Below are 27,030 nucleotides of genomic sequence, written 5' to 3' on the forward strand. Positions count from 1 at the left end.
TCGCTGCTTGCTACTGTGATTCACGACATAAGAATTGGTGCTGAAAAGCGGGAGATTTCCACGATTGCAGATTTTTAACGTACTTCACGCGGCAGTACCACGAGAAGCTCACTGCAGTGACTTATCACTCCACGCAACAAATTCTCCGACGACAATCACCTGCATACACAGTTAAGTTCAACTGGATTATCAAGCCTCATATTTAGTAGCGTCATTTGTAAAGGTAACTGATCGCATTATTGCTCCTCTATACTGCTATTGTAGCTGTTCGATTGGCGCTTTAACGGATCATCAGATCTTACACTACGCCTGTAGATTGTTTATGACTGTCGTTGCCATCTGTTAGTTGTTTACCAAACTACGTATTATCTTGATCAGCTTAAACGAGTGCAATCACATCGCGATGTCTGAAACGGAAAACGCTGATAGCAACTATCAGTTACAACGCTTGAAAAGAGGTAATATCACACGTATTTTGAACGAAGTACATATATTTAATGACACAACTATCATTGAGGATTATGAATATTTCTAAGATCGATTGCAGGAACTGTTGTGTACACTAACAGGTCTTGATAACAAAATACACAATCTTCTCGATGACGCTAATTGCGCTGCTGATATGCTCAAATTTTAAGAATATACAGACGCAGCCATGCGCGCTATCGTACCCACTTCACTGAGAATAGAGGAGAAACTTACGAATTCCAAGGCTCACACTACCATCAGTGATACACAACCTGCTACGACAGTCACTTCAATTGTACCATCGCCTAATACGAGATTGTCCACTTTAAAACTTGAGATGTTCCGGAAATGTTGAGAACTGGGCTCGTTTTTGGGAACAATTCTAACAATCGATTGATCAAGATTCCACAATATCCACCATTCATAAACATATTTTTCTCCGTGGTTGCTTAGAAGGGGAACCAAAGTATTTAGTTGACGCTCTTGGTGTGATCTCTGCCACATATAAAGAAACATGGAGAATCCTCACAGCACTCTATGGTGATTAAAATGGAATTATACAAGCTCACCTGGATTATTTAGAAACTATTAAACCCACTCAATTTCCGAATCCAGAAACCCTTAATTCTACATTTATCGAGTACAACCGCCGAGTTCAAGCTTTGCGCGCTCGGTGAAGACGGAAATACTTATGGTTGCCCGCTAGCTCCAAAAATTCTCAAAACTTTTCCTCTTCCTGATGATAGCTGCCGACGCTGGCTCATCCGTGTCAAGTAAACCGGTCTTTCAGAAGGGTACATACTTCGGTTGATGGAGTTCGTAGGAACGGAAATAGACGCAGCGCTTGAAATTTCCTGGCAGATTAAAACTGTGTGCCGGACCGAGACTCGAACTCGGGACCTTTGCCTTTCGCGGGAAAGTGCTCTGTGAGGACGGGGCGTGAGTCGTGCTTGGGTAGCTGAGATGGTGCCGGGACGGTAGCTCAGCGTGTTTGGTCAGATAGCCGGTTGGCCTCTGTAATAAAAACCTGAGTGGAAGGATCTACAAACGAACATGAATGGATGTCATGTAACGTCCGCAACGACCAAACACAACGAACAAAATGAAAAAAAAAAGATGTTAGAGCACTTGCTCGCGAAAGGCAAAGGTCCCGAGTTCGAGCCTCGGTCTGGCACACAGTTTTAATCTGTCAGGAAGTTTCATATCAGTGCACACTCCGCTGCAGAGTGAAAATCTCATTCTAGAAGCAGCGCTTGCTCCTCGGGAGATCCGCTGTGATAATAAAACGTTGACTTACGCTTCTATAGCTGCAGCCCGTCATGTCTGCGCTACTCAGAAATAAACATTACCCAAGGCCATTGAAAACTACGGTCCATTTGCGCCTTTTGCTAAGAATGAGGCCATTGGGCCCGATAAAGTAATAAAGTTACCGACCATGCTGGGGTTAGGTCCTCAGTGGCTAGAAATCTGCTGTCTCTGCGAATTTAGCAGTTGTTAACTTTGTACTTCAGACTCAGATGTCCACAGATGACCAGTTGAGATGAATGTGGGATCTAGATACTATTGGCATAAGTGCGCATAATGATGGGGTAAAGACTAATAGGGATTCTGCCCTCTTTCAAGAATTTCAGGCATGCTATCTTGTGCAGGATCATCGAAGAGTTGCTCGTCTTCTTAATAAACAAAATATTATTTTATATTCTAGTAAACGACTGAACGCAGAAAGAAGATTTCGAAGTTTACATAAAAGACTTCTTAGCAACGATTCCTTAAAGGACACTTACCACCGCCTTATGTTGGAGTACGTTACAAAAAATCGCGTAGAACTCGCTGCTCCTGAAGAGCCAAGTACTACCATGTTTTACCTCCCACATCCGTCAGTTAGGATGGAGAAACTTAGAAAATGAAGAGGAGGATCCATTTGATGCGTCTTCTAAAGTGATCAAAGCACCCTCTCTCAACAACACTTTAGAGACGAGACCAGATCTTCTGCTAGAAATACACTCCTGGAAATTGAAATAAGAACACCGTGAATTCATTGTCCCAGGAAGGGGAAACTTTATTGACACATTCCTGGGGTCAGATACATCACATGATCACACTGACAGAACCACAGGCACATAGACACAGGCAACAGAGCATGCACAATGTCGGCACTAGTACAGTGTATATCCACCTTTCGCAGCAATGCAGGCTGCTATTCTCCCATGGAGACGATCGTAGAGATGCTGGATGTAGTCCTGTGGAACGGCTTGCCATGCCATTTCCACCTGGCGCCTCAGTTGGACCAGCGTTCGTGCTGGACGTGCAGACCACGTGAGACGACGCTTCATCCAGTCCCAAACATGCTCAATGGGGGACAGATCCGGAGATCTTGCTGGCCAGGGTAGTTGACTTACGCCTTCTAGAGCACGTTGGGTAGCACGGGATACATGCAGACGTGCATTGTCCTGTTGGAACAGCAAGTTCCCTTGCCGGTCTAGGAATGGTAGAACGATGGGTTCGATGACGGTTTGGATGTACCGTGCACTATTCAGTGTCCCCTCGACGATCACCAGAGGTGTACGGCCAGTGTAGGAGATCGCTCCCCACACCATGATGCCGGGTGTTGGCCCTGTGTGCCTGGGTCGTATGCAGTCCTGATTGTGGCGCTCACCTGCACGGCGCCAAACAAGCATACGACCATCACTGGCACCAAGGCAGAAGCGACTCTCATCGCTGAAGACGACACGTCTCCATTCGTCCCTCCATTCACGCCTGTGGCGACACCACTGGAGGCGGGATGCACGATGTTGGGGCGTGAGCGGAAGACGGCCTAACGGTGTGCGGGACCGTGGCCCAGCTTCATGGAGACGGTTGCGAATGGTCCTCGCCGATACCCCAGGAACAACAGTGTCCCTAATTTGCTGGGAAGTGGCGGTGCGGTCCCTTAGGCACTGCGTAGGATCCTACGGTCTTGGCGTGCATCCGTGCGTCGCTGCGGTCCGGTCCCAGGTCGACGGGCACGTGCACCTTCCGCCGACCACTGGCGACAACATCGATGTACTGTGGAGACCTCACGCCCCACGTGTTGAGCAATTCGGCGGTAAGTCCAGCCGGCCTCCCGCATGCCCACTATACGCCCTCGCTCAAAGTCCGTCAACTGCACATACGGTTCACGTCCACGCTGTCGCGGCATGCTATCAGTGTTAAAGACTGCGATGGAGCTCCGTATGCCACGGCAAACTGGCTGACACTGACGGCGGCGGTGCACAAATGCTGCGCAGCTAGCGCCGTTCGACGGCCAACACCGCGGTTCCTGGTGTGTCCGCTGTGCCGTGCGTGGGATCATTGCTTGTACAGCACTCTCGCAGTGTCCGGAGCAAGTATGGTGGGTCTGACACACCGGTGTCAATGTGTTCTTTTTTCCATTTTCAGGAGTGTACTTGCTGTTCCGATACTGTCCCGAATATACCCCGTAGCTCTTATTAGCTATACTATGCAAGCATTTCTGCAACTTATCTTGCACGAAGACGATGGGGACTTGACTTTGATACAAAGTTTTTCAACACAGTCGCAGTAACTACCATACAACAAACGATGTGAAGACCTTTTCTCTAAACTTCCATTCGGCCTGACATGCAGTTCATTCTTGCTTTCGGCAACGCTGAAAGAACATGCTTCTACACATGGGACTGCATTTCCCGTCAACGCATAGGTACTAGCCAACGATGGATGACTTCGTGTTTTTGCAGATGGCGACAATGAAGCTATCGCTGTGTATTACGGACTAACGCCCCTATGAAACTATTGATTTTAATTAACGGAGTGGGTCACTACTTCAGATCAGTTACAGGACATATGGAGAACCGAAGGACAAGAGATTACAACATCTATTCAAGTTTTAGGCGTAAATTGGAACACAACAACTCACAACTTTTACATTATAAGGGATGAAGTCACAGGAAAATTATCTGATGAACCTGCTACTGAAAGGAAACTATTATTGATTTTAGCTAAATTTTACTATCCACTAGGATTATTCTCTCCTATGTCAATCATGGGAAAACTATTATTCCAATAAACCTGGTGTAGGGGAAATGACTGGAATGAACTGCTACTCAACAATCTGACAACATACTGGAATACTTGAGTGTCTAATTTACCTCCATTCCGTTGCATTAGTATCCCTCGATGGATATAAACTACCAAAGATCGCGACGTTCAGACACAAGTATTTTGTGATGTTTCGGAACGACAGTATGGCGCGCAGTTCTGTGCATCCTCATAATTGTACACGGCAACACAACGATTCACTTGGCCTGGAGCAAGAACAGACTTGCACCTGGCAACTGTCAAAAGGATGAAATTGCCACGTCTCGAACTTATAGGCGCATTTGTGGGAGCACGATTACTAAAATATTTTTGCAGAGTTACAGCGTACGACATTACACATACAATGTTGTGAGCGGACGCTGCACTGACTTTAGGCTGGATACGCAGTGATGCAAATCTATGGAAGACTTTCACCTGTAATAGAGTGACAGAAATTCGTGCATATACGTCCCTTAGTCAATGGAGGTTTTGTCCGGTAAATAATAACCTAGCGGATCACCTAATACGAAGCTTTCTTGGCAACTAAATCCAATCTGCGCGTGTTTGTTGGGAGGGTCCGTCGTGGCTTGCACTCCCAATAGAATGTTGGCCATCTGGTATTCCAAACATGTATCATGAAATCTCGAAAGAAAGAAGGAATTTAAAACAAGTGATTGCAGTTGCTGTACTCCCAGTATCATAAACATTTCCAAATTCAGTTCCTACTGGAGACCAATTTGCGCAACCGGCTGGATCCTTCGCTTCATACGTAAGATTCGTCACAAAGATAAAGTTGCTGAAAGTTGGCAGCAGTCGCGCTCGCAAATGCACACACTTAATGGATCAAAACAGTCCAACGTCAGTGCTTCATGCCGGAATTCAACGCACTCCAGAACGGTAAACTGGTCCCACAAACTCTAAAATTGGACACTTTTACCCATTCACTAAAGACGGACTCATTGGCCTGGGCGGTAGACTACAGTCTGTAGGCCTCACCAGTGAAGAACAACATCCATTACTTCTAGATGGTACACATCGCTTCAGGAGACTCCTGATATTTCACTACAACAGTTTCTGTAAGTTCGTGATCAGCACAAGTTCGAAATTAGGCTGGCGACTATAATGATGGTAGCCGAGCGGTCTAGGGCACTGCAGTCATGGACTTTGCGGCTGGTCCCAGAGGAGGTTCGAGTCCTCCCTCAGGCATGGGTGTGTGTGTGTTTGTCCTTAGGATAATTTAGGTTAAGTAGTGTGTAAGCTTAGGGACTGATGACCTTAGCAGTTAAGTCCCATAAGATTTCACACACATTTGAACATTTTTGACAATAATGATGAAACATTCAAAGTTTAATATTCACTGTTGTTGTTGTGGTCATCAGTCCCGAGAATGGTTCGATGCAGCTCTCCATGCTACTCTATCCTGTGAAAGCTTCTTCATCTCCCAGTATCTACTGCAACCTACATCCTTCTGAATCTGCTTAGTGTATTCATCTCTTGGTCTTCCTCTACGATTTTTACCCTGCACTCTAACCTCCAGTACCAAATTGGTGATCGCTTGATGTCTCAGAACATGTCCTACCAGCCGATCCCTTCTTCTAGTCAAGCTGTGCCACAATCTCCTCTTCTCCCCAATTCTGTTCAGTACCTCCTCATTAGTTATGTGATCTACCCATCTGATCTTCAGCATTCTTCTGTAGCACCACATTTCGAATGCTTCTATTCTCTTCTTGTCCAAACTATTTATCGTCCATGTTTCACTTCCATACATGGCTACACTCCATACAAATACTTTCAGAAACGACTTCCTGACACTTAAATCAATACTCGATGTTAACAAATTTCTCTTCTTCAGAAATGCTTTCCTTGCCACTGCCAGTTTACATTTTATATCTTCTCTACTTCGACCATCATCAGTTATTTTGATCCCCAAATAGCAAAACTCCTTTACTACTTTAAGCGTGTCATTTCCTAATCTAATTCCCTCAACATCACCCGCCTTAATTCGACTACATTCCATTATCTTCATTTTGCTTTTGTTGATGTTCATCTTATATCTTCCTTTCAAGACACTGTCCATTCCGTTCAACTGCTCTTCCAAGTCCTCTGACAGAATTACAATGTCATCGGCGAAACTCAAAGTTTTTTTTTTTTTTGCTCTCCATGGATTTTAATGCCAACTCCGAATTTTTCTTTTGTTTCCTCTACTGCTTGCTCAATATACTGATTGAATAACATCGGGAATAGGCTACAACCCTGTCTCACTCCCTTCCCAACCACTGCTTCCCTTTCATGTCCCTCGACTCTTATAACTGCCATCTGGTTTCTGTACAAGTTGTAAATACCCTTTCGCTCCCTGTATTTTACCCCTGCCTCGTTCAGAATTTGAAAGAGAGTATTCCAGTCAAGTTTGTCAAAAGCTTTCTCCAAGTCTACAAATGCTAGAAACGTAGGTTTGCCTTTCCTTAATCTTTTTTCTAAGATTCTAAGATTCGAAAGGTCGAAGGGTCAGTATTGCCTCACGTGTTTCAACATTTCTACGGAATCCAAACTGATCCTCCCCGAGGTCAGCTTCTACCAGTTTTTCCATTCGTCTGTAAAGAATTCACTATGAAGTAGAAAAAGATAACTAATGTAGGTCGACAGCCGATACCAGGTTCCTGCTCCTCTGTAGTGCACAGGCCAAGTCCTGGTGATGGTGAGGGCAGACACCGGCAGCTCCATTGGTGGACGGTGGCTGGCGAGCGGCACGGCGTCGTACGTAGCGCAGATTCCAAACGAGACTCTGATGGAAGGACTACGGATGCAGTTGGCGCCTGGCTCAGAGCTCGACGGAAGACTGCTTGGCTTGAATCGGCGTTTCGGCTCCATTAATATCGAGGTCACGTAGAGATACCAGAACAACTATTTGTGTCCACGTGGCCCGAGGAAGCAAACGCGTCCACGAGGCTGGCGACCTTCAGCTGCGTTCGCGCTGCCACCTGTTGGCCTAGTCAGCATGCGTGATTGAAATTCTGTCGTCTAATGATTTAACCCCTTCCGCGTTAGGCCGCATGCATATCACAAGTGGGACAGGGATTGCAGATCTGCAGGACGAGGTCCCCGTGTGTCAACGCCTATAAGCAGCTAAGGGCGTGTATTAGGTTGGTGCGGAAATTTGTTTTTGTCTTGCAGGGGTGGTATTTCGGTTGCTACGAGTACATTACAGAGTGTCATTTTTTAATTGCAGCTTGCTGTTGCTATCTGAGTTTACATATTATCATTTTGCCATCTGGAGATAGTAAGTGGAGCAGTGGACGCTAGAAAATTAGTGCCAAGTAGAAAAAACGGAACATTTCAGACATATTCTTCTGTTTGTGTTCAATACAGGTATGGCAGCAGCCAGAAACATTTGTGCTGTGCATGGGGATAATGCCACTCAAAAGTACAAGGCGATAAAATGATTTTCTCTTTTTAAAGGGAATCGTTTTGACGTTGGTGACTCTGCACGTTCGAGAGCTTCGAGGTGTGATGAAGATGGTTTAAACGCATTAATCCACAATAATCCACGTGAGTGTACTTGAGAACTCGCATGTGTGATGAACTGTGATCATTCCAACATCGTGCGACTTTTGCATGCAGTGGGAAGGTTCAAAAACTGAGTGTATGGGTACGGCATGCTATAAGCCAAAATCACAAAATTCAGCAGACGGCCATATCTACATCTGTGCTTGCTCGTCATTGATTGGCTCGTGAACAGCATCACCATTCCTGTCATGTATCGTTACGGTGACTAACATATGCCCCCACTCTGAACTACGATTCCAAGGACACCTAACATGGCCTATGTCTTGACCAGGGAAATGCAACAGTTTCAAAATGTGTAGACATGTGGATGCTCGGATCCACCTTCCTCCTACCCTTCTAACCCTCTCCTCCTTCGCTCTTCCGCCAGGTGAGATGTGTGTCCCTTGTGCCCTGATACAGCCAATTTCCGTCAGTTTAGGGCGGCGGTTGAGTGGTCATGCGATTTCTCCCTAAAGCTTCCGTTGTCTAGTGCGGACCGTTCCGCGTGCATCGGTGACTCTTCTTGGCGAAAATACGAGCGACGTTCAGTAATTTCTTTTCTGAAAGCAAGTTGCTTTTACTCAGAATTCCAATACACTATTTTATTTCCCATAATTTTGGCTACAAAAACCTATTTTTCAACATAATCTACTTTCAGTGCGACTGCCTTACGCCACCTTACTGGGAGGGCCTGTATGCCGGTTCGGTCCGTTTCTACTGGCTGATGTCGGAGCCAACGTCTTACTGCATTAATAACCTCCCCATCATCCAAGTACTGCTTCCCGCGGAGTGCATAGTGTCAAGCAGGTAGAAGGCGTGAGATCCGGCCTGTAGAATTGATGAGGAAGAACCGTCCAATGAAGTTTTGCGAGCTCCTCTCAGATGAACAGACTTGAGTGTGGCCTTGCGTTCTCATGGAGGAGGAGAAGTTAGTTTTGCATTTTTGTGGGGACGAACACGCTAAAGTCGCTTCTTCAGTTTCACAGCTGTATGCTAACGGCCGTGAGGCTTGGGATCTGGTAGGTTCGAGCGACCTTGTTGCGATGATGACAGACACCTCGGTCAATGACTCACCGTGCTCTTATTCACCGACAGGTCTCTATAGGCATAGCACACGAGTATCTGCGATGCTATGTTTTTCCGCCAAAAGGAATTCAGTAAAAGCTCTCTGCTTGGAATGCACCTCCGTTACAGACGCCATTTTGTAAGCTACGTACAGCGCCGCCACCTATCGGAACTTCATGAGACTATAGAGGCTGTAGCAGAATTATTTTACGATGTCCCGCAACAAATTCCGCAATTTTTTTTCAACCGAAATTGGCCGATAAAAAATGTATTGCTTTACTTTTTGAACGCACCTCATATACCTGTTACTAACCTCACCGAACAAAATGGCAGTCATCGACTTAAAAGAGAACAATGGTCGCTTTAGAGCTCTGTGGGTGGTGTAGAACTGGTACCAGACCGTCATGTGACCTTCCATCTCGACGTAAGATGTGGCAATGAAGTGATGTGTGTGTGTGTGTGTGTGTGTGTGTGTGTGTGTGTGCAGTCTGTTGTATGGAATCAGTGCAGGAGGAACGGTCAATATGGAGAAGTGATGCTTTAGCAGAAAGGAGCTACGTTTTGAAATGCGCAGATTTGTCAGCATTTCAACGCCAACTACAAGGAATGGTGTTAAACTCACACCCATGTAACAAATGCGTAAAGCAGTGGTCATCAAACTGATAATCCACGGGACCACACACGAGTGTAACGCCTTACGAGTGAGCATCGGTTTAAAACTGTATATAATGTGTGAACATAAAACATGTTCCATAATTTTGTTCTTCGACGTGTCGGGCACGGAAACACCTGTTCCGTCTTCACTTTACACTGCCGCTTTGTTCTGGATCTTCCTACGACTCTTCTTCCTTGTAGGCGGTGTTTCCTTGATGTTCTATTGTCTTAAGTCTTTTGCAATTATTTTATAAATATCTAGTTGCTTCCTGATACCTTGATTTGTTGCTTGTCCTTCCTTGGTAATACCTCAAACTTTCATGAGAAATTTCATTTTTACTCCTTATGGTTTACTTCTATCACGTTTTTCGTGACCCATGACTCATTTCAGTACAGCAATGCAGGTGTAGCCACAATTTATAAAATTTTAGTTTTACTTCCACCTGTATTTTTAAATTTTTTTAATTGCCTGTTGACTGATATTTGGTAATCTTATTTTCTACAGAGTGTTTCCGTGATGATGTTTCAAACTTTCAGGAATGATGGAGAAGGGTATTTGTACGAACTTGAGGTAAGGGAACACGGTCGAGTCGAAAGTTACAAGCCAATATTGTTCTGATACCTCTGATAGTGAATCTGTGAAACTCTTCTTTGCATATTTTGAGAGAAGGTAGTATGGACTACAGCATGAAAAATTTGTCTTGTAAACTTGGGATCTGAATTAATTACGTTAGGAGTTATGAGCATTTGTTCAGTAGAAGACATGTGTTTCATAGTATCAATCATGAACAAGTGCCAATAGCTCTTAAGGTATGGATTTTGGAGCCCGTACTGAATGGTAATTTTATTGTTATTTTGGTCCATATTACCACCCCTCAAAATGTAGATAGAAAACACCTTGCAGTAGAAGAGGTCCACTCTCAGGGGTATCAGAACGATTCTGGCTTTCGTGAAATTGTACATTACCCTTTCCACCATCCCTTGAAGTCTGTAACATCATCACGGAATTACCCTGTATATCATTGTTAATATCACACACTAAAAAATTTGAGCTGGATATTTGGATATTCCGCATGATGAGCCGTGATTTCAGTTTTCTTTATTGAAGGATGAAAGTAATATTCTCTTTTCCCTAATTGCAGCTTATTGATTAGTTTTTGTAGTTCAGTTTCAATTTCTTCCAAAACTGTTCCATTACCTATATACGTACGAATATAACGTATTTATTTCCGTTAATCTGTATCCCCTGATTTACATTCTGTCTCCAGTTCTTTATCATGCCATTTATACACACATTAAATAAGATGGGTGACACGATAAAGCCGACCTTAATGCCACAGAAAATATCTGGGACTACTTAGAAAATTGGGTGATGCGTAGCAATCAACATCACCGAAATTTCGTATCTCTAGGGATCTAATTACGAAAAATGGATTCAGCCAGTACGGCATAGTTACGGCTCTTTTACTGACTGAAATGATTCCATTATCAAGATTATGGACGGTGTTACGTGGTATTAGCATGATGTACACTACTGCCCCTTAAAATAGCTACACCACGAAGATGATGTGCTACAGACGTGAAATTTAACCGACAGGAAGAAGATGTTGTGATATGCAAATGATTATCTTTTCAGAGCATTCACACAAGCCGGTGGCGACACCTACAACGTGCTGACATGAGGAAAGTTTCCAACCGATTTCTCATACACAAACAGCAGTTGACCGGCGTTGCAAGGTGAAACGATCTTGTGATGCCTCGTGTAAGAAGGTCAGATTGTAGCCATTCGCGATTGCGGTTTATCGTATCGCGACATTGCTGCTCGAGATCCAATGACTGTTTGCAGAATATGGAATTGGTGGGTTCAGGAGGGTAATACGGAACGCCGTGCTGGATCCCAACGGCCTCGTATCACTAGCAATCGAGATGATAGGCATCTTATCCGCATGGCTGTAACGGATCGTGCAGCCACGTCTCGCCGGCCGCGGTGGTCTCGCGGTTCTAGGGGCGCAGTCCGGAACCGTGCGACTGCTACGGTCGCAGGTTCGAATCCTGCCTCGGGCATGGATGTGTGTGATGTCCTCAGGTTAGTTAGGCTTAATTAGTTCCAAGTTCTAGGGGACTAATGACCACAGGAGTTGAGTCCCATAGTGCTCAGAGCCATTTGAACCATTTTTTTAGCCATGTCTCGATCCGTGAGTCAACAGATGGGAACGTTTGCAAGACAACAACCATCTGCACGAACAGTTCGACGACGTTTGCAGCAGCATGGACTATCAGGTGGGAGACCATGGTTGCGGTTACCCTTGACGCTGCATCATAGACAGGAGCGCCTGCTATGGTGAACTGAACGACGAACCTGGGTGCACGAATGGCAAAACGTCATTTTGTCGGATGAATCCACGTTCTGTTTACAACATCATGATGGTGGCATCCGTGTTTGGCGACATCGCGATGAACGCACAATGAAAGTGTGTATTCGTGATCGTCATACTGCCGTATCACCGGGCGTGATTATATAGGGTGCCATTGGTTACACGTCTCGGTCACGTCTTGTTCGTATTGACTGCACTTTGAACAGTGGACGTTACATTTCAGATGTGTTACGACCCGTGGCTCCACCCTTCATTCGATCCCTGCCAAACCCTACGTTTCAGCAGAATAATTGGCATATGGCAGGTCCTGTTCGGGCCTTTCTGTATACAGAAAATGTTCGATTGCTGCCCTGATCAGCACATTCTCCAGATCTCTCATCAATTGAAAACGTCTGGTCAATGGTGGCCGAGGAACTGGATCGTCACAATACACCAGACACTAATCTTGATGAACTGTGGTATCGTGTTAAAGCTGAATGGGCAGCTGTACCTGTACACGCCATTCAAGCTCTGTTTGACTCAATGCCCAGGCGTATCAACGCCGTTATTACGGCCAGAGGTGGTTGTTCTGGGTACTGATTTCTCAGGATCTATGTACCCAAATTGCATGAAAATGTAATCACATGTCAGTTCTAGTATAATATATTTGTGCAATGAATACCTGTTTATCATCTGCATTTCTGTTTGGTGTAGCAATTTTAATGGCCAGTAGTGTATTTTCTGTCTTCAGTTCTTTATCATACCATTTATACAAACACTAAATAAGATTGGTGACACGATAGAGCCGACCTTAATGCCATACAAAATATCTAGGACAAATTAGAAGAGTGGTTGATGGGTAGCAATCCCATCACCCAAATTTCGTATCACTAGGGATCTAATCACAAAAAAATGGTTTCAGCTAGTATGACATAGTTACGGCTCCTTTACTGGCTGATCAAGATTAGGAGCTGTGTAACGCGGTATTAACGTAATGTGTTTTGGAAGGGGGGTCGATGTTTTGTTCGGTGTGGCTAGATTGCTCCTGAGTGCGTTAGAGAGAACATGTGCCACTGATGGACGCGGCAGTGGATAATTGCTGTACTTGTTGGCTGCGGACAGACCCGTGGAGCTCCGGCTGCGACCGAATACAGTGCTGGCGCCACCGTGGCTGCGCGTGTTGAGACGCGACCGCCCTGGCGCGCCGCCCCAGCAGCTGGAGGCCGGGCCGCCGCCGCCCTGCCACTACCTGCACGCCGACACCGCCGCCGTCGCCGCCGTCTCCCTCTGCCACAGCAGGGCCGTGGTGAGTGGTTATGCCAGCAGCCTGTCACGCACGACGAAAGTCATGTATCCTCAAACATACACCAAAGCGCCAAAGAAACTGGTACGTTGCTGTCGTGGTCTTCAGTCCAGAGACTGGTTTGATGCAGCTCTCCATGCTACTCTATCCTGTGCAAGTTTCCTCATCTCCCAGTATCTACTGCAACCTACATCCTTCTGAATCTGCTTAGTGTATTCATCTCTTGGTCTCCCTCTCCGATTTTTACCCTCCACGCTGCCCTCCAGTACCAAATTGGTGATCGCTTGATGTCTCCGAACATGTCCTACCAACCGATCCCTTCTTCTAGTCAAGTTGTGCCACAAACTCCTCTTCTCCCCAATTCTGTTCAATACCTCATTAATTATGTGATCTACCCATCTGATCTTCAGGATTCTTCTGTAGCACCACATTTCGAAAGCTTCTATTCTCCTCCTGTCCGAACTATTTATCGTCCATGTTTCACTTCCATAAATGGCTACATTCCATACAGATACTTTCAGAAATGACTTCCTGTCACTTAATTCTATACTCAATGTTGGCAAATTTCTCTTCTTCAGAAACGCTTTCCTTGCCATTGCCAGTATACATTTTGTATCCTCTCTACTTCGACCATCATCAGTTATTTTGCTGCCCAAACAGCAAAACTCATTTACTACTTTAAGTGTGTCATTTCCTAATCTAATACCCTCAGCATCACCCAATTTAATTAGACTACATACATTATCCTCGTTTTGCTTTTGTTGATGGTCATCTTATATCCTCCTTTCAAGACACTGTCCATTCCGTTCAGCTGTTCTTCCTGGTCATTTGCATCATTGGGGAACCTCAAAGTTTTAATTCCTTCTCCGTGGATTTTAATTCCTACTCCGAATTTTTCTATTGTTTCCTTCACTGCTTGCTCAATATACAGATCGAATAACATCGAGGAGAGGCTACAACACCATCTCACTCCCTTCCCAACCACTGCTTCCCTTTCATGCCATCTGGTTTCTATACAAATTGTAAATGGCCTTTCGCTCCCTGTATTTTACCCCTGCCACCTTCAGAATTTGGTATAGGCACGCATATTCAAATACAGAGGTATGTAAACAGGCAGAATACGGCGCTGCTGTCGTGAACGCCTACATAAGACAACAAGTGTCTGGCGCAGTTTTTAGATCGGTCACTTCTGCTACAATGGCAGGTTATCGAAATTTAAAACACAGCATCTACGAAGTAGCGATGAAGTGGGGATTTTCCCGTACGACCATTTCACGAGTGTACCGTGAATATCAGGAATCCGGTATAACATCAAATCTCCGAGTTCACTGCGGCCAGGGAAAGAACCTGCAAGAACTGGGCCAATGACGGGTGAAGAGAATCGTTTAATGTGACAGAAGTGCAACACTCCTGCAGATTGCTGCAGATTTCGGTGCTGGGTCATCAACGTGCGAACTATTCAACAAAATATCATCCATATTAACTTTCTGAGCCGAAGGCCCACTCGTGTACCCTTGATGACTTTACGCCTCGTATGGGCCCGTCACCACCGACATTGGACTGCTGATGTCTGGCAACATGTTGCCTGGTCGGACGAGTCTCTTTTCTGATTGTATCGAGATGGTCGTGTACGGGTATGGAGAAAACCTCCTGAATCCATGGACTTTACATGTCAGCAGGGGACTGTTCAAACAGGTAGAGGCTCTGTAATTGCGTGAGACGTGTGCAGTTGGAGTGATATGCTGATGTGGGACCCCTCATACGTCTAGAAACGCCTCTTGGCAGATGACATGTCCGTAAGCATCCTGTCTGATCACCTGCATCCATTCATTTCCATTGTGCGTTTCGGCGGACTTGGGCAATTCCAGCAGCACAATGCCACACTCCACAAGTCCAGAATTACTACAGAATGGCTCCAAGAACACTCTTCTGAGTTTAAAAACTTCCGCTGGCCACCAAACTCCCCAGACATGGACGTTATTGAGCGTAATTTGGATGCCTTACAACGTGTTGTTCAGAAGAGACTCCACACCCTCGTACACTTACCGATTTAAGGAAGCCCTGCAGGATTCTTGGTGTCAGTTCCCTCCAGCACTACTTCAGACATTAGTCGAGTCCATGCGGCAGTTCTGAGTGCTCGAGGGTGCTCTACACGATATTAGGCAGGCATACCAGTTTCTTTGGCTCTTCAGTGTAGTTCTACTTCCAATCTTGGCATTTATATAGCGTGCTACAGTACGATGTTCTTAAATTTTGGGAGATTATAGAGGATAAAATTCTGAACATCTTGCAATAAGCCGGAAACGTAAAATAAAGATTCCACATCTATGGCAAGTTTTTGACCTCCTAAAGCTTAGGTGACTAACCTTTCATCTACTGGCGTTATATTATTGCTGAATAGGTCAAGGCTGCAAAGACACAAACACAGTAATCTACATGAGCTTGTGAGCAGGGAGTCCTTTTCTATTGCTTCTCGTCCTTCAGTTCACCACTTCCACACATTGGAGCTGTGCTGGAAACACACGAATCATCAACCTGAGTCAGAGGACAATTGTCCCCTTGTTGTGATTTACTCACTTAAGTTCTGACTTCATGGATGTTTCACAGAGGAAGACTGCACTGTAGTTCCTTCTCTAGATTGTCGCACAGATGACAAATGGTAGATATCGAAATAGACCACAAAGGGATACAGAAACAATTAAAATCGCTCAAAAGAGGAAAGGCCGCTGGACCTGATGGGATACCAGTTGGATTTTACACAGAGTACGCGAAGGAACTTGCCCCCCTTCTTGCAGCGGTGTACCGTAGGTCTCTAGAAGAGCGTAGCGTTCCAAAGGATTGGAAAAGGGCACAGGTCATCCCCGTTTTCAAGAAGGGGCGTCGAACAGATGTGCAGACCTATAGACCTATATCTCTAACGTCGATCAGTTGTAGAATTTTGGAACACGTATTATGTTCGAGTATAATGACTTTTCTGGAGACTAGAAATCTGCTCTGTAGGAATCAGCATGGGTTTCGAAAAAGACGATTGTGTGAAACCCAGCTCGCGCTATTCATCCACGAGACTCAGAGGGCCATAGACACAGGTTCATAGGTAGATGCTGTGTTTCTTGACTTCCGCAAGGCGTTCGATACAGTTCCCCAGAGTCGTTTATGAACCAAGTAAGAGCATAGGGACTATCAGACCAATTGTGTAATTGGATTGAAGAGTTCCTAGATAACAGAACGCAGCATGTGATTCTCAATGGAGAGAAGTCTTCCGAAGATAGAGTGATTTCAGGTGTGCCGCATGGGAGTGTCATAGGACCGTTGCTATTCACAATATACATAAATGACCTGGTGGATGACATCGGAAGTTCACTGAGGCTTATTGCAGAAGATGCTGTGGTGTATCGAGAGGTTGTAACAATGGAAAATTGTACTGAAATGCAGGAGGATCTGCAGCGAATTGACGCATGATGCAGGGAATGACAGTTAAATCTCAATGTAGACAAGTGTAATGTGCTGGGAATACATAGAAAGATAGATCCCTTATCATTTAGCTACAATATAGCAGGTCAGCAACTGGAAGCAGTTAATTCCATAAATTATCTGGGAGTACTCATTAGGAGTGATTTAAAATGGAATGATCATATAAAGTTGATCGTCGGTAAAGCAGATGCCAGACAGATTCATTGGAAGAATCCTAAGGAAATGCAATCCGAAAACAAATGAAGTAGGTTACAGTACGCTTGTCCGCCCACTGCTTGAATACTGCTCAGCAATGTAGGATCCGTACCAGATAGGGTTGATAGAAGAGATACAGAAGATCCAACGGAGGGCAGCGCGCTTCGTTACAGGATCATTTAGTAATCGCGAAAGCGTTACGGAGATGATAGATAAACTGCAGTGGAAAACTCTGCAGGAGAGAGGCTCAGTAGCTCGGACCATGAGGATAAAATCAGAGAGATTACAGCTCACACAGAAGCATACCGACCATCTTTCTTTCCACGAACAATAAGAGACTGGAATAGAAGGGAGAACCGATAGAGGTACTCAGGGTACCTGCGCCACACACCGTCAGGTGGCTTGCGGAGTATGGATGTAGATGTAGATGTAGATGAGTGATCTCGAGAACTTCATGATATGCATTTGTGTTATCGGTAAAATCGGGAGAATGCTAGTCCAGCTCGTCGACTGTGTGCAGGAAAGTACCGAAAGAGACCATTCCTAGCATTCTTTATTTGCCAAAAAGATTGCCGACTGAAGGTGCTTGTTACGTCCAGGAATGGATGGCAAAGAATAAGTTGTTGCCGAGACAGAGAGCAATATAATTAGAAGCACACATAATACGTATGTAACGTCCTTTACTTAATTTTTTTCCTCAAGTCCAAATAGTTTCCCACACGAGTCCGTTACGCGTTCGTCTTGCTCCGGACACTGCGAGAGGGCTGTACAAACAATGATCACACGCACAGCACGGCGGACACACCAGGAACCGCGGTGTTGGTCGTCGAATGCCGCTAGCTGCGTAGCATTTGTGCACCGCCGCCGTCAGTGTAAGCCAGTTTGCCGTGGCATACGGAGCTCCATCGCAGTCTTTAACACTGGTAGCATGCCGCGACAGCGTGGACGTGAACCGTATGTGCAGTTGACGGACTTTGAGCGAGGGCGTATAGTGGGCAACGGGAGGCCGGGTGGACGTACCGCAGAATTGCTCAACACGTGGGGCGTGAGGTCTCCACAGTACATCGATGTTGTCGCCAGTGGTCGGCGGAAGATGCACGTGCCCGTCGACCTGGGACCAGACCGCAGCGACGCACGGATGCACGCCAAGACCATAGGATCCTACGCAGTGCCGTGGGGGACCGCACCGCCACTTCCCAGCAAATTAGGGACACTGTTGCTCCTGGGGTATCGGCGAGGACCATCCGCAACCGTCTCCATGAAGCTGGGCTACGGTCCCGCACACCGTTAGGCCGTCTTCCGCTCACGCCCCAACATCGTGCAGCCCGCCTCCAGTGGTGTCGCGACAGGCGTGAATGGAGGGACGAATGGAGACGTGTCGTCTTCAGCGATGAGAGTCGCTTCTGCCTTGGTGCCAATGATGGTCGTATGCGTCTTTGGCGCCGTGCAGGTGAGCGCCACAATCAGGACTGCATACGACCCAGGCACACAGGGCCAACACCCGGCATCATGGTGTGGGGAGCGATCTCCTACACTGACCGTACACCTCTGGTGATCGTCGAGGGGACACTGAATAGTGCACGGTACATCCAAACCGTCATCGAACCCATAGTTCTACCATTCCTAGACCGGCAAGGGAACTTGCTGTTCCAACAGGACAATGCACGTCCGCATGTATCCTGTGCCACCTAACGTGCTCTAGAAGGTGTAAGTCAACTACCCTGGCCAGCAAGATCTCCGGATCTGTCCCTCATGGAGCATGTTTGGGACTGGATGAAGCGTCGTCTCACGCGGTCTGCACGTCCAGCACGAACGCTGGTCCAACTGAGGCGCCAGGTGGAAATGGCATGGCAAGCCGTTCCACAGGACTACATCCAGCATCTCTACGATCGCCTCCATGGGAGAATAGCAGCCTGCATTGCTGCGAAAGGTGGATTTACACTGTACTAGTGCCGACATTGTGCATGCTCTGTTGCCTGTGTCTATGTGCCTGTGGTTGTGTCAGTGTGATCATGTGATGTATCTGACCCCAGGAATGTGTCAATAAAGTTTCCCCTTCCTGGGACAATGAATTCACGGTGTTCTTATTTCAATTTCCAGGAGTGTATATCCTGGTTCTTTTCGGAATGTGAAGTTACCTCTCAAGGACAGGATTCGCTAATGAAATTTCATTACGAAGTTTAAGATGGTTGTTGACTTGGCAGAATGGCTGAGAGGCGCACCTACTCAACTTGAATAATTATCCTTTAGAATGTTGCTAGATATGGTCGAGGCTGTCGCGTGTGAAATGCAGTGTAGTGTACTGTTGTTAAGGAAACATAGTGCTCGCAAGAGCGGTAGCGCACAATACCGTAATCTGCGATGACTGCTGTCTGCGCCGCTCGCTGCTGACAAACAAGATAACTCTCGTCCAATCTGGATTGACCTTCGCCAATCAAACTCTCCCTACGCCTTGATGAAGTCAAGGTTTCCTATTCGCCCCCAGTCTAACTACAGGCGTGGTACACCGGTCAGATAACCAGTCCACCGCGATGCCACTCAAAAATTCGCTCGCAGGCGTTTTTCTCTAACCCTGTCCGTTCACACCACACAATAAGTGTGTCGGCCAACACAGTGAACAACGCTTAATCGCAAGGACTTTATATTGAGTCGCCCTTCGATCCGCTCTCGACAGAGATGCTCTCCCAGTGAAGTACAGAGGAGAGACTTGTTCCCAAGAGCGACAACGGAACGGCGGCTCTCCATGCCAGACCCGAAGTGGTATATCTTTCGGTCTCTTCCATTACTCCTTCAGCTCAAGACGTCAGAAATATCGTCTGCCAATCAGCATTGCTCTTCTAAACCGAGAGAATGACGTTTCGTTTAAGGCGACCAATTCGGAAATCTGTAGCATTGGCGTTTGGCGTTTGCTGTCTCCTTGTGAAAATCTCTGAAACTGCGTGCTATGTGTAAAGAATGCACAGGCTGACCGCTCGCACACATTGTAGCGGAATTTGGTTTTAAGCCAAACATGGGGTTGTTCCTCCTTTCCCTCGGGCCCACGCTGTCCGCACCATGGGCGATCACCGGCCGACATAGGCTGGGTCGTCCTTTGAAGGGACCGGCATCCAATTTTGCGGTTTCTTCTCTCCAACTCAAAGCTCCTGTGACCGCCGTGTCTGGAATGTATGTGTGTACGCCAGCCTCGAGTATTTCAACCATGGTGCGCACTTGCGATTTATTAGTTATTTGCATGTCGTTTACATGAATTCATACAACATTGACTTTATCTTATCGAGTTTGGGTTCGAATGAAGCGTCTCGATGTGCAGAATATGATTGTGAGGTCGGAATATGTAAGCAATGAAGGTCAGGTGACCACGAAGTCTTACATATGTAGACGTAGATGTCATCCGCCATATGGCTTCACAACCAGGAGAGATGGTCTGGGGTGAAATTTCTTTTCATAACACGACCCAATTGGTTGTCAGCCGTGGCGCTGTTACAGCATAGTGGTATGTCGACAGTATTCTATGCCCCGTTTTGCTTCCCTTCATGGCAAGCCATGCTGGTCTTAGGTATCAGCAAGATAATGCCCGCCCGCACATGGCGAGAGTTTATACTGCTTGTCTACGTTCTTCTCAAAAATGGTTCAAATGGCTCTGAGCACTATAGGACAACATCTGATGTCATCAGTCCCCTAGAACTTAGAACTACTTAAACCTAACTAACCTAAGGACGTCACACACATCTATGCTCGAGGCAGGATTCGAACCTGCGACCGTAGCGGTCTCGCGGTTCCAGGCTGTAGCGCCTAGAACCGCACCACCACTCTGGCCGGCCTACGTTCTTCTCAAACCATACACTGGCCACCAAGGCAGCCAGATATCTCCGCAATTGAGAACATTTGGATCATTACGGGCAGGATCCTCCAACCACCTTGGGATTTTAACGTGCCAATTGGACAGAATTCGATGTGATGTCCCTCAGGAGGACATCCAATAACTCTATCAATTAGAGCCAAGCCGAGTAACTGCTTTCATAGGGGCCAGAGATGGACCAAAGCGTTATTGACTTGCTCAGTTTGTGAGCCTTCTTCTCTTGAGAAAAACGACCATTTTTCTGAAATTGTAAATATTGCTTTGTGTGCACATGTACACGATATCTACCGATTTTCGTCACGCTCCGAAGTCTCTGAGCAGTTGTTAGCTTTAGCCTGGGCAGCGACGAATCAACCTGAGTAGGTAAGCATTCTGTGTGATGTATTAAGAGTTTTTAGGCACGTACATACGCCACTACGGCCTTAATGTTATCTTAAAGCGCTGGTGAGTATGGAGTACTCTCCTCGTTCATGTTTCTTACGACAGTTATCACACATTAAAATGACGTATGTACATTTTAGTACGCTCATAAGGAATAACAGTGTAAATTAACGAGTTCACAAGGACGCAAATGAAAATGGTAAACGGCCAAAATCAGATGATCATGGTGTAAAAAGACAGTAGCTATGTAACAGTCAGGGTGGAAAATAGAATTATATTTTAATAAATTTGCAGTTGTGGCACCCAAAATTGAAAGAAAACGTTATTCATGTGTCGTGTACTTAGCATGTTGTCTTACTTGTGTACTGAATGGCAATTTAGAGAGACAAACACAAAAGATAAGGGGTAATGCGACAAAGGAGACTGAAAATGGAAAATAGTGCTGCATATCTTAGGTCCATACGCTCACTAAGCTCACAGGCACCTTGCCACGGTTGCCCCCCCCCCCCCCCCCCCCTCCACCGCCGTCGGAGGTTCCAGTCCTCCCTCAGGCATGGGTGCAGCAGTTTGGTTCCATAGGAACTTACCATAAATCTCCAATTTTACAAAAAGTGCACATCCCCCTTTGGGTGGCACTGAACCACGAAGCCACACTAGAATAATCAATATGGTATACACCTCGCTCCCCCCAGAGATTCTTCCATAATATATTGGAACGAATACCCACTCAATAGTGGAAAGCAGGCAGACCGGTGGACTATCGATGATAGTGTTGCTCCTGACCCTTTTAAAGGAACTGAAGGTGCGTTAGCCGAAGCCATAGCGGACTACAGTGTCATTGTGTATGGACGCAGCAAGGGTTCGTGGTGCTGGACAACGACACACTGGAGATCACGCCGCTGAGCGACAGGCTGCACGCGCTGCTGCGGCAGGCTGTCTCCGCAGACGAAGCCTCAGCAGACGCGGGCGAGGGCGCAGCCGCCCCTGCCGGCGTGCCGCACATCGTACGCCGAGCGCCATTCATCGCACCTTCCTTCGCCGGAGACGCGCGTAAGTACTGTGTTATATTTACTCTTCTCAAGCACTCGTGTAGTTCCACACAATGTCGGAAGTGATACTAAACACTATATAACAAAGTACAAAAGAGTAAACGACTCTCAAATCCGTATGCAGCTAATGCACGAGGCTCCTTCAAATACAGGATGTTTAAAAAGTGTCACTTATTCCTACAGGAGGTAGTATTGGTCAAAAACAGAAGAAGAGTTCCCACAATTACAATACTGGCCATTGAAAATGATACACCAACAAGAAATGCAGATGAAAAACGGGTACTCATTGGACAAATATATTATACTAGAACTGACATGTGATTACATTTTCACGCAATTTCGATGCATAGATCCTGAGTAATCAGTACCCAGAACAACCACCTCTGGCCATAACAAAGGCCTTGATACGCCTGGGCATTGAGTCAAACAGAGCTTGGATGGCATGTACTGGTACAGATGCCCATGCAGCTTCAACACGATACCACAGTTCATCAAGAGTAGTGACTGGCGTATTGTGACGAGCCAGTTGCTCGACCACCATTGACCATACGTTTTCAATTGGTGAGAGATCTGGAGAATGTTCTGGCCAGGGCACCAGTTGAACATTTTCTGTATCCAGAAAGGCCCGTACCGGACGTGCAACATGCGATCGTGCCTTATCCTGCTGAAATGTAGGGTTTCGCAGTGATCGAATGAAGGGTAGAGCTATGGATCGTAACACATCTGAAATTTAATGTCCACTGTTCAAAGTGCCGTCAATGCGAACAAGAGGTGACCGAGACGTGTAACCAATGGCCCCCCCTACCATCACGCTGGGTGAATCGCCAATATGGCGATGATGAATACACGCTTTCCATTTGTGTTCACCGCGATGTCACCAAACACGGATGCGACCATCATGATGCTGTAAACAGAACCTGGATTCATCCGAAACCGTGACGTTTTCCCATTCGTGCACCCAGTTTCGTCGTTGCGTACACCATCACAGGAGCTCCTGTCTATGATGCAGCGTCAAGGGTAACTGCTGCTACGTTCTCCGAGCTGATAGTCCATGCTGCTGCAAACGACGTCGAACTGTTCGTGCAGATGGTTGTTGTCTTGCAAACGTCCCCATCTGTAGACTCAGGATCGAGACGTGGCTGCACGATCCGTTACAGCCATGCGGATAAGATGCCTGTCATCTCGACTGCTAGTTACATGAGGCCGTTGGGATCCAGCACGGCGTTCCGTATTACCCTCCTGAATCTACCGATTCCATATTCTGCTAGCTGTCATTGGATCTCGACTAACGCGAGCAGCAATGTTGTGATACGATAAACCACAATCGCTATGGGCTCCAATCCGTTCTTTACCAAAGTGGGAAACGTGATGCTACGCATTTCTCCAACTTACACGAGACATCACAACAACGTTTCACCAGGCAACGCCGGTCAACTGCTGTTTGCGTATGAGAAATCGGTTGGAAACTTTCCTCATGTCAGCAAGTTATAGGTGTCGCCATCGGCACCAACTTTGTGTGAATGCTCTGAAAAGCTAATCATTTGCATATCACAACAGCTTCTTCCTGCCGGTTAAATTTCGCGTCTGTAGCACGACATCTTCGTAGTGTAGCAATTTTAATGGCCAGTAGTGTAGATACGGGACAATGCCATAGAGTACTCTCATTCCTACCTGTCTGTTATATATTCTTGAGCCCTTCTTCGCGGTGTATCACCTACTCTTTACAATACTCGCACCTCCATTCTTATATCGTCACAGGTATTGGTGTCACGGTGCAGTAACGTCTGCATATTGTTGATGAGTCGGACATACACTAATGCCTTTTAGTGGACCCACAGCCAGACACCAACGCATAGAGGTCTAGAGAACGGGGAGGCTATACTACTGCATACTCTCAACCTGTCCACCACCCATCAAACGTATCAACGAGGCACTGTCACACGATCCGTAGAAAATGGCGTGGTGTCCCGTCATGAACAAACCACAGCAGTTGTGTTTTTGCTGCGGTAACGTTACCGTGTAGCGCTGGCAATTCAACGCGCAGAATTCGATGGTTCACCTTCACAGCACTTGTTAACCTGTTTGGTAAAATGCATCGCTCTATGAGTCTGTCGCTGACAGATCCTGCCTAACAATGATCGTGATGCCTCACTTCCATGATTGCTCGAGGATTTTTGCCAGCTCTCAAGTTCTTTTCGTGGTAAGTATCCCATCTCTTGTGAACGCTGTAGCAACTTACATTAAACGCAGTCTGTGAACTTCGGATGTTCATCGGCCCACATCTTAACAGGTATTGGTTTGCGGAGAAACACAACCTCATCAAAAGTACTCGTACATATATTAGTGGATATTAATACAGGGTATGTCCGCCTTTCGCCTTTATGAAGTCTTGAACTCAGATGGACACACTTTCAGTGAGGTGTCTAAATGTCTGTGGAGGGATGACAGTCCTTTCTTCCTCAAGAGTCGAAACCAGGACGCAGGGGTCTGGAAAGAAGTCGTCTTTCTACCACTTCCCAAAGGTTGAGATCGGGACTCGGGGCAGACAAGTCCATTTCAGGAATGTTACTGACCGCAAATCATTTCCTCGTAGATCCTGCTTTATGACAGGGTGCATTGTCTTGACATCGTCTGCGAACTGTTCCTCAATTGTACGCAGTACACAATGTTCTAAAATATGTTCCTCTCCTTCCGCACTTAGCGTTTTCTTCAGCGCAACAAGGCGTCCACACCTTAACCACGAATAACACCCTCGTACCGTGACACCATGTCCTCTGTAGTTCACCGTGCCGGCCGAGGTGGCTGAGCGGTTCTAGGCGCTACAGTCTGGCACCGCGCGACCGCTGCGATCGCAGCTTCGAATCCTGCCTCGGGCATGGATGTGTGTGATGTCCTTACGTTAGTTAGGTTTAAGTCGTTCTAAGTTCTAGGTGACTCATGACCTCAGAAGTTAAGTCCTATAGTGATCAGAGCCATTTGAACCATTTAGTTCACCGCTGGCACAACACATAGTTGCAGGCCAAACTCAGACCTTACATCGGATTGCCACAGGGTACAGCGTGATAATCACTCCACGTCACTTGTTTCCAGTAATCCGCTGTGCAGTGGCGTCACTTTTTACAACACCTCATGCTTCGCTAGTCATTGACTACAGAAATCCGTCGGTTACGAGGAGTCGTTCGGCTATTGTTCACCATCCATTTTAACTCCCTACGCACAGTCTTTGTGTTAGATAGACCTATTGCATGACTTTGGAACTTACGAGCGATTCCATCCACGGATCGCATGTGACTTTGCACATGCACCTTACCTCACGCTCGGTGGTCCCTCAGCCTTAGTAGGTGTCCTTGTTCTTGCTTTATGTGTGGTTGTTCCTTCGCATTTACACTTCACATTGTCGCTGATGGATCTGTTACTTAGGTGACGACCAGTGACTAGTCAACGTGCGAAGTCAATGAGATCACCTGGCCGACTCGTTCTAATGTTTCTGCTGCTCTGCTAACACCACGCTATTCCACGCCCCCCTTTTATACTGGAGGACTTGCCTCTCGCGACGTCTCTTGGTCAGTTCCGCATTACATAGGGGTGTCCGGATACTAGTAGAAATAGGAATATGTTATCCATCTTTTAAACACCTTGAGTAAACAAAAATATCATAACATAGCTTTAATGGTGATGCAAACAATACAAACGAACGGCCTTATTTTTCTATCTAGTTTCCATAGAAAAAAATTACTTTTTTCGATCGCCTTACGAAGCTTTTTGATCCCTTAATGGAAGAAAGAACTTGGCTTTCCCAATAGCCAATTGCACATGCACTCTTAGACTGCGCTGTTGTCCGCAGAACATTCCCCCCCTAAGGCCTTTTTCAGTGGACCAAAAAAGAGGTTGTCACGAGAATGTCATTGTAGTCGTTCTGTTGTTCATGAGCTGGAGCTGCTTTATACAACCGCGTGTTTCCCACATTGCAGATCTGTTGCCGTTGGCGTTTAGTGGGGTAAGCGTTCTCAGTATCAAACAATGACTTTCAATAGGGGCCTCACTCGCTTTCCTTCGCCAATACAGTTAACTAACAAGCAATACGCCTCTTGGGTCTCAAAACGCAGTTTCCAAAACTCTCCCGTTGGACAATCGGGTACAGATCGGTACCCTGTCTCCAGCTTTCCGCCCATCTATATTCGTCTTCTTGGTCTCTGGCGTATAGTGATCTTTCCATAGTTCGTCACAGGCCACGATACGGTCCAAAAAATCTCTCCTTCAATGTACTTTTGAAGTCGCTGTCAGACTTCTTCCGCACCTTCTTTCGTGCCTTGGTGAGAAGACGTGGAACAAAACCTCCCAAAATTTTTTCCATTTCCAGGTGCGTCTTATAAAGTAGTATACACTCTTATACGCACCTGTGTTGCAATCTCGGCAACAGTAATGTGGCGATTGTCTTCCACAAGCTCACGCACAGGTTGAATATTGTCTTCATTAACGCTTGTCGCCGGGCGCTTGACTTACTCTCTTGACTAGTGGGCCACGCGAATGGATTGACCGTGTTCACGTGGACCTCATAGTAGCAAGAAAATTTTAAGGGAATCGTCTCCGAAATGAACAGATGATTTATGGGAA

At 46.3% G+C, this 27,030-nt stretch overlaps 1 protein-coding gene across 1 annotated transcript in view; it reads left to right on the forward strand.

Moving 5' to 3' along the window:
• LOC126267691 (A disintegrin and metalloproteinase with thrombospondin motifs adt-2-like) overlaps positions 1-27,030 on the forward strand; it is a 215,507-nt gene that overhangs the window by 23,857 nt on the left and 164,620 nt on the right. The window contains exons 3-4 of the mRNA XM_049972994.1: positions 13,281-13,464; positions 22,222-22,417. Coding sequence (XP_049828951.1) covers positions 13,281-13,464; positions 22,222-22,417 — 380 coding nt within the window. The remainder of the gene's footprint in view (positions 1-13,280; positions 13,465-22,221; positions 22,418-27,030) is intronic.

The sequence above is a fragment of the Schistocerca gregaria genome, chromosome 4 (assembly GCF_023897955.1).
Source record: "Schistocerca gregaria isolate iqSchGreg1 chromosome 4, iqSchGreg1.2, whole genome shotgun sequence".
Lineage (NCBI taxonomy): Eukaryota > Metazoa > Arthropoda > Insecta > Orthoptera > Acrididae > Schistocerca > Schistocerca gregaria.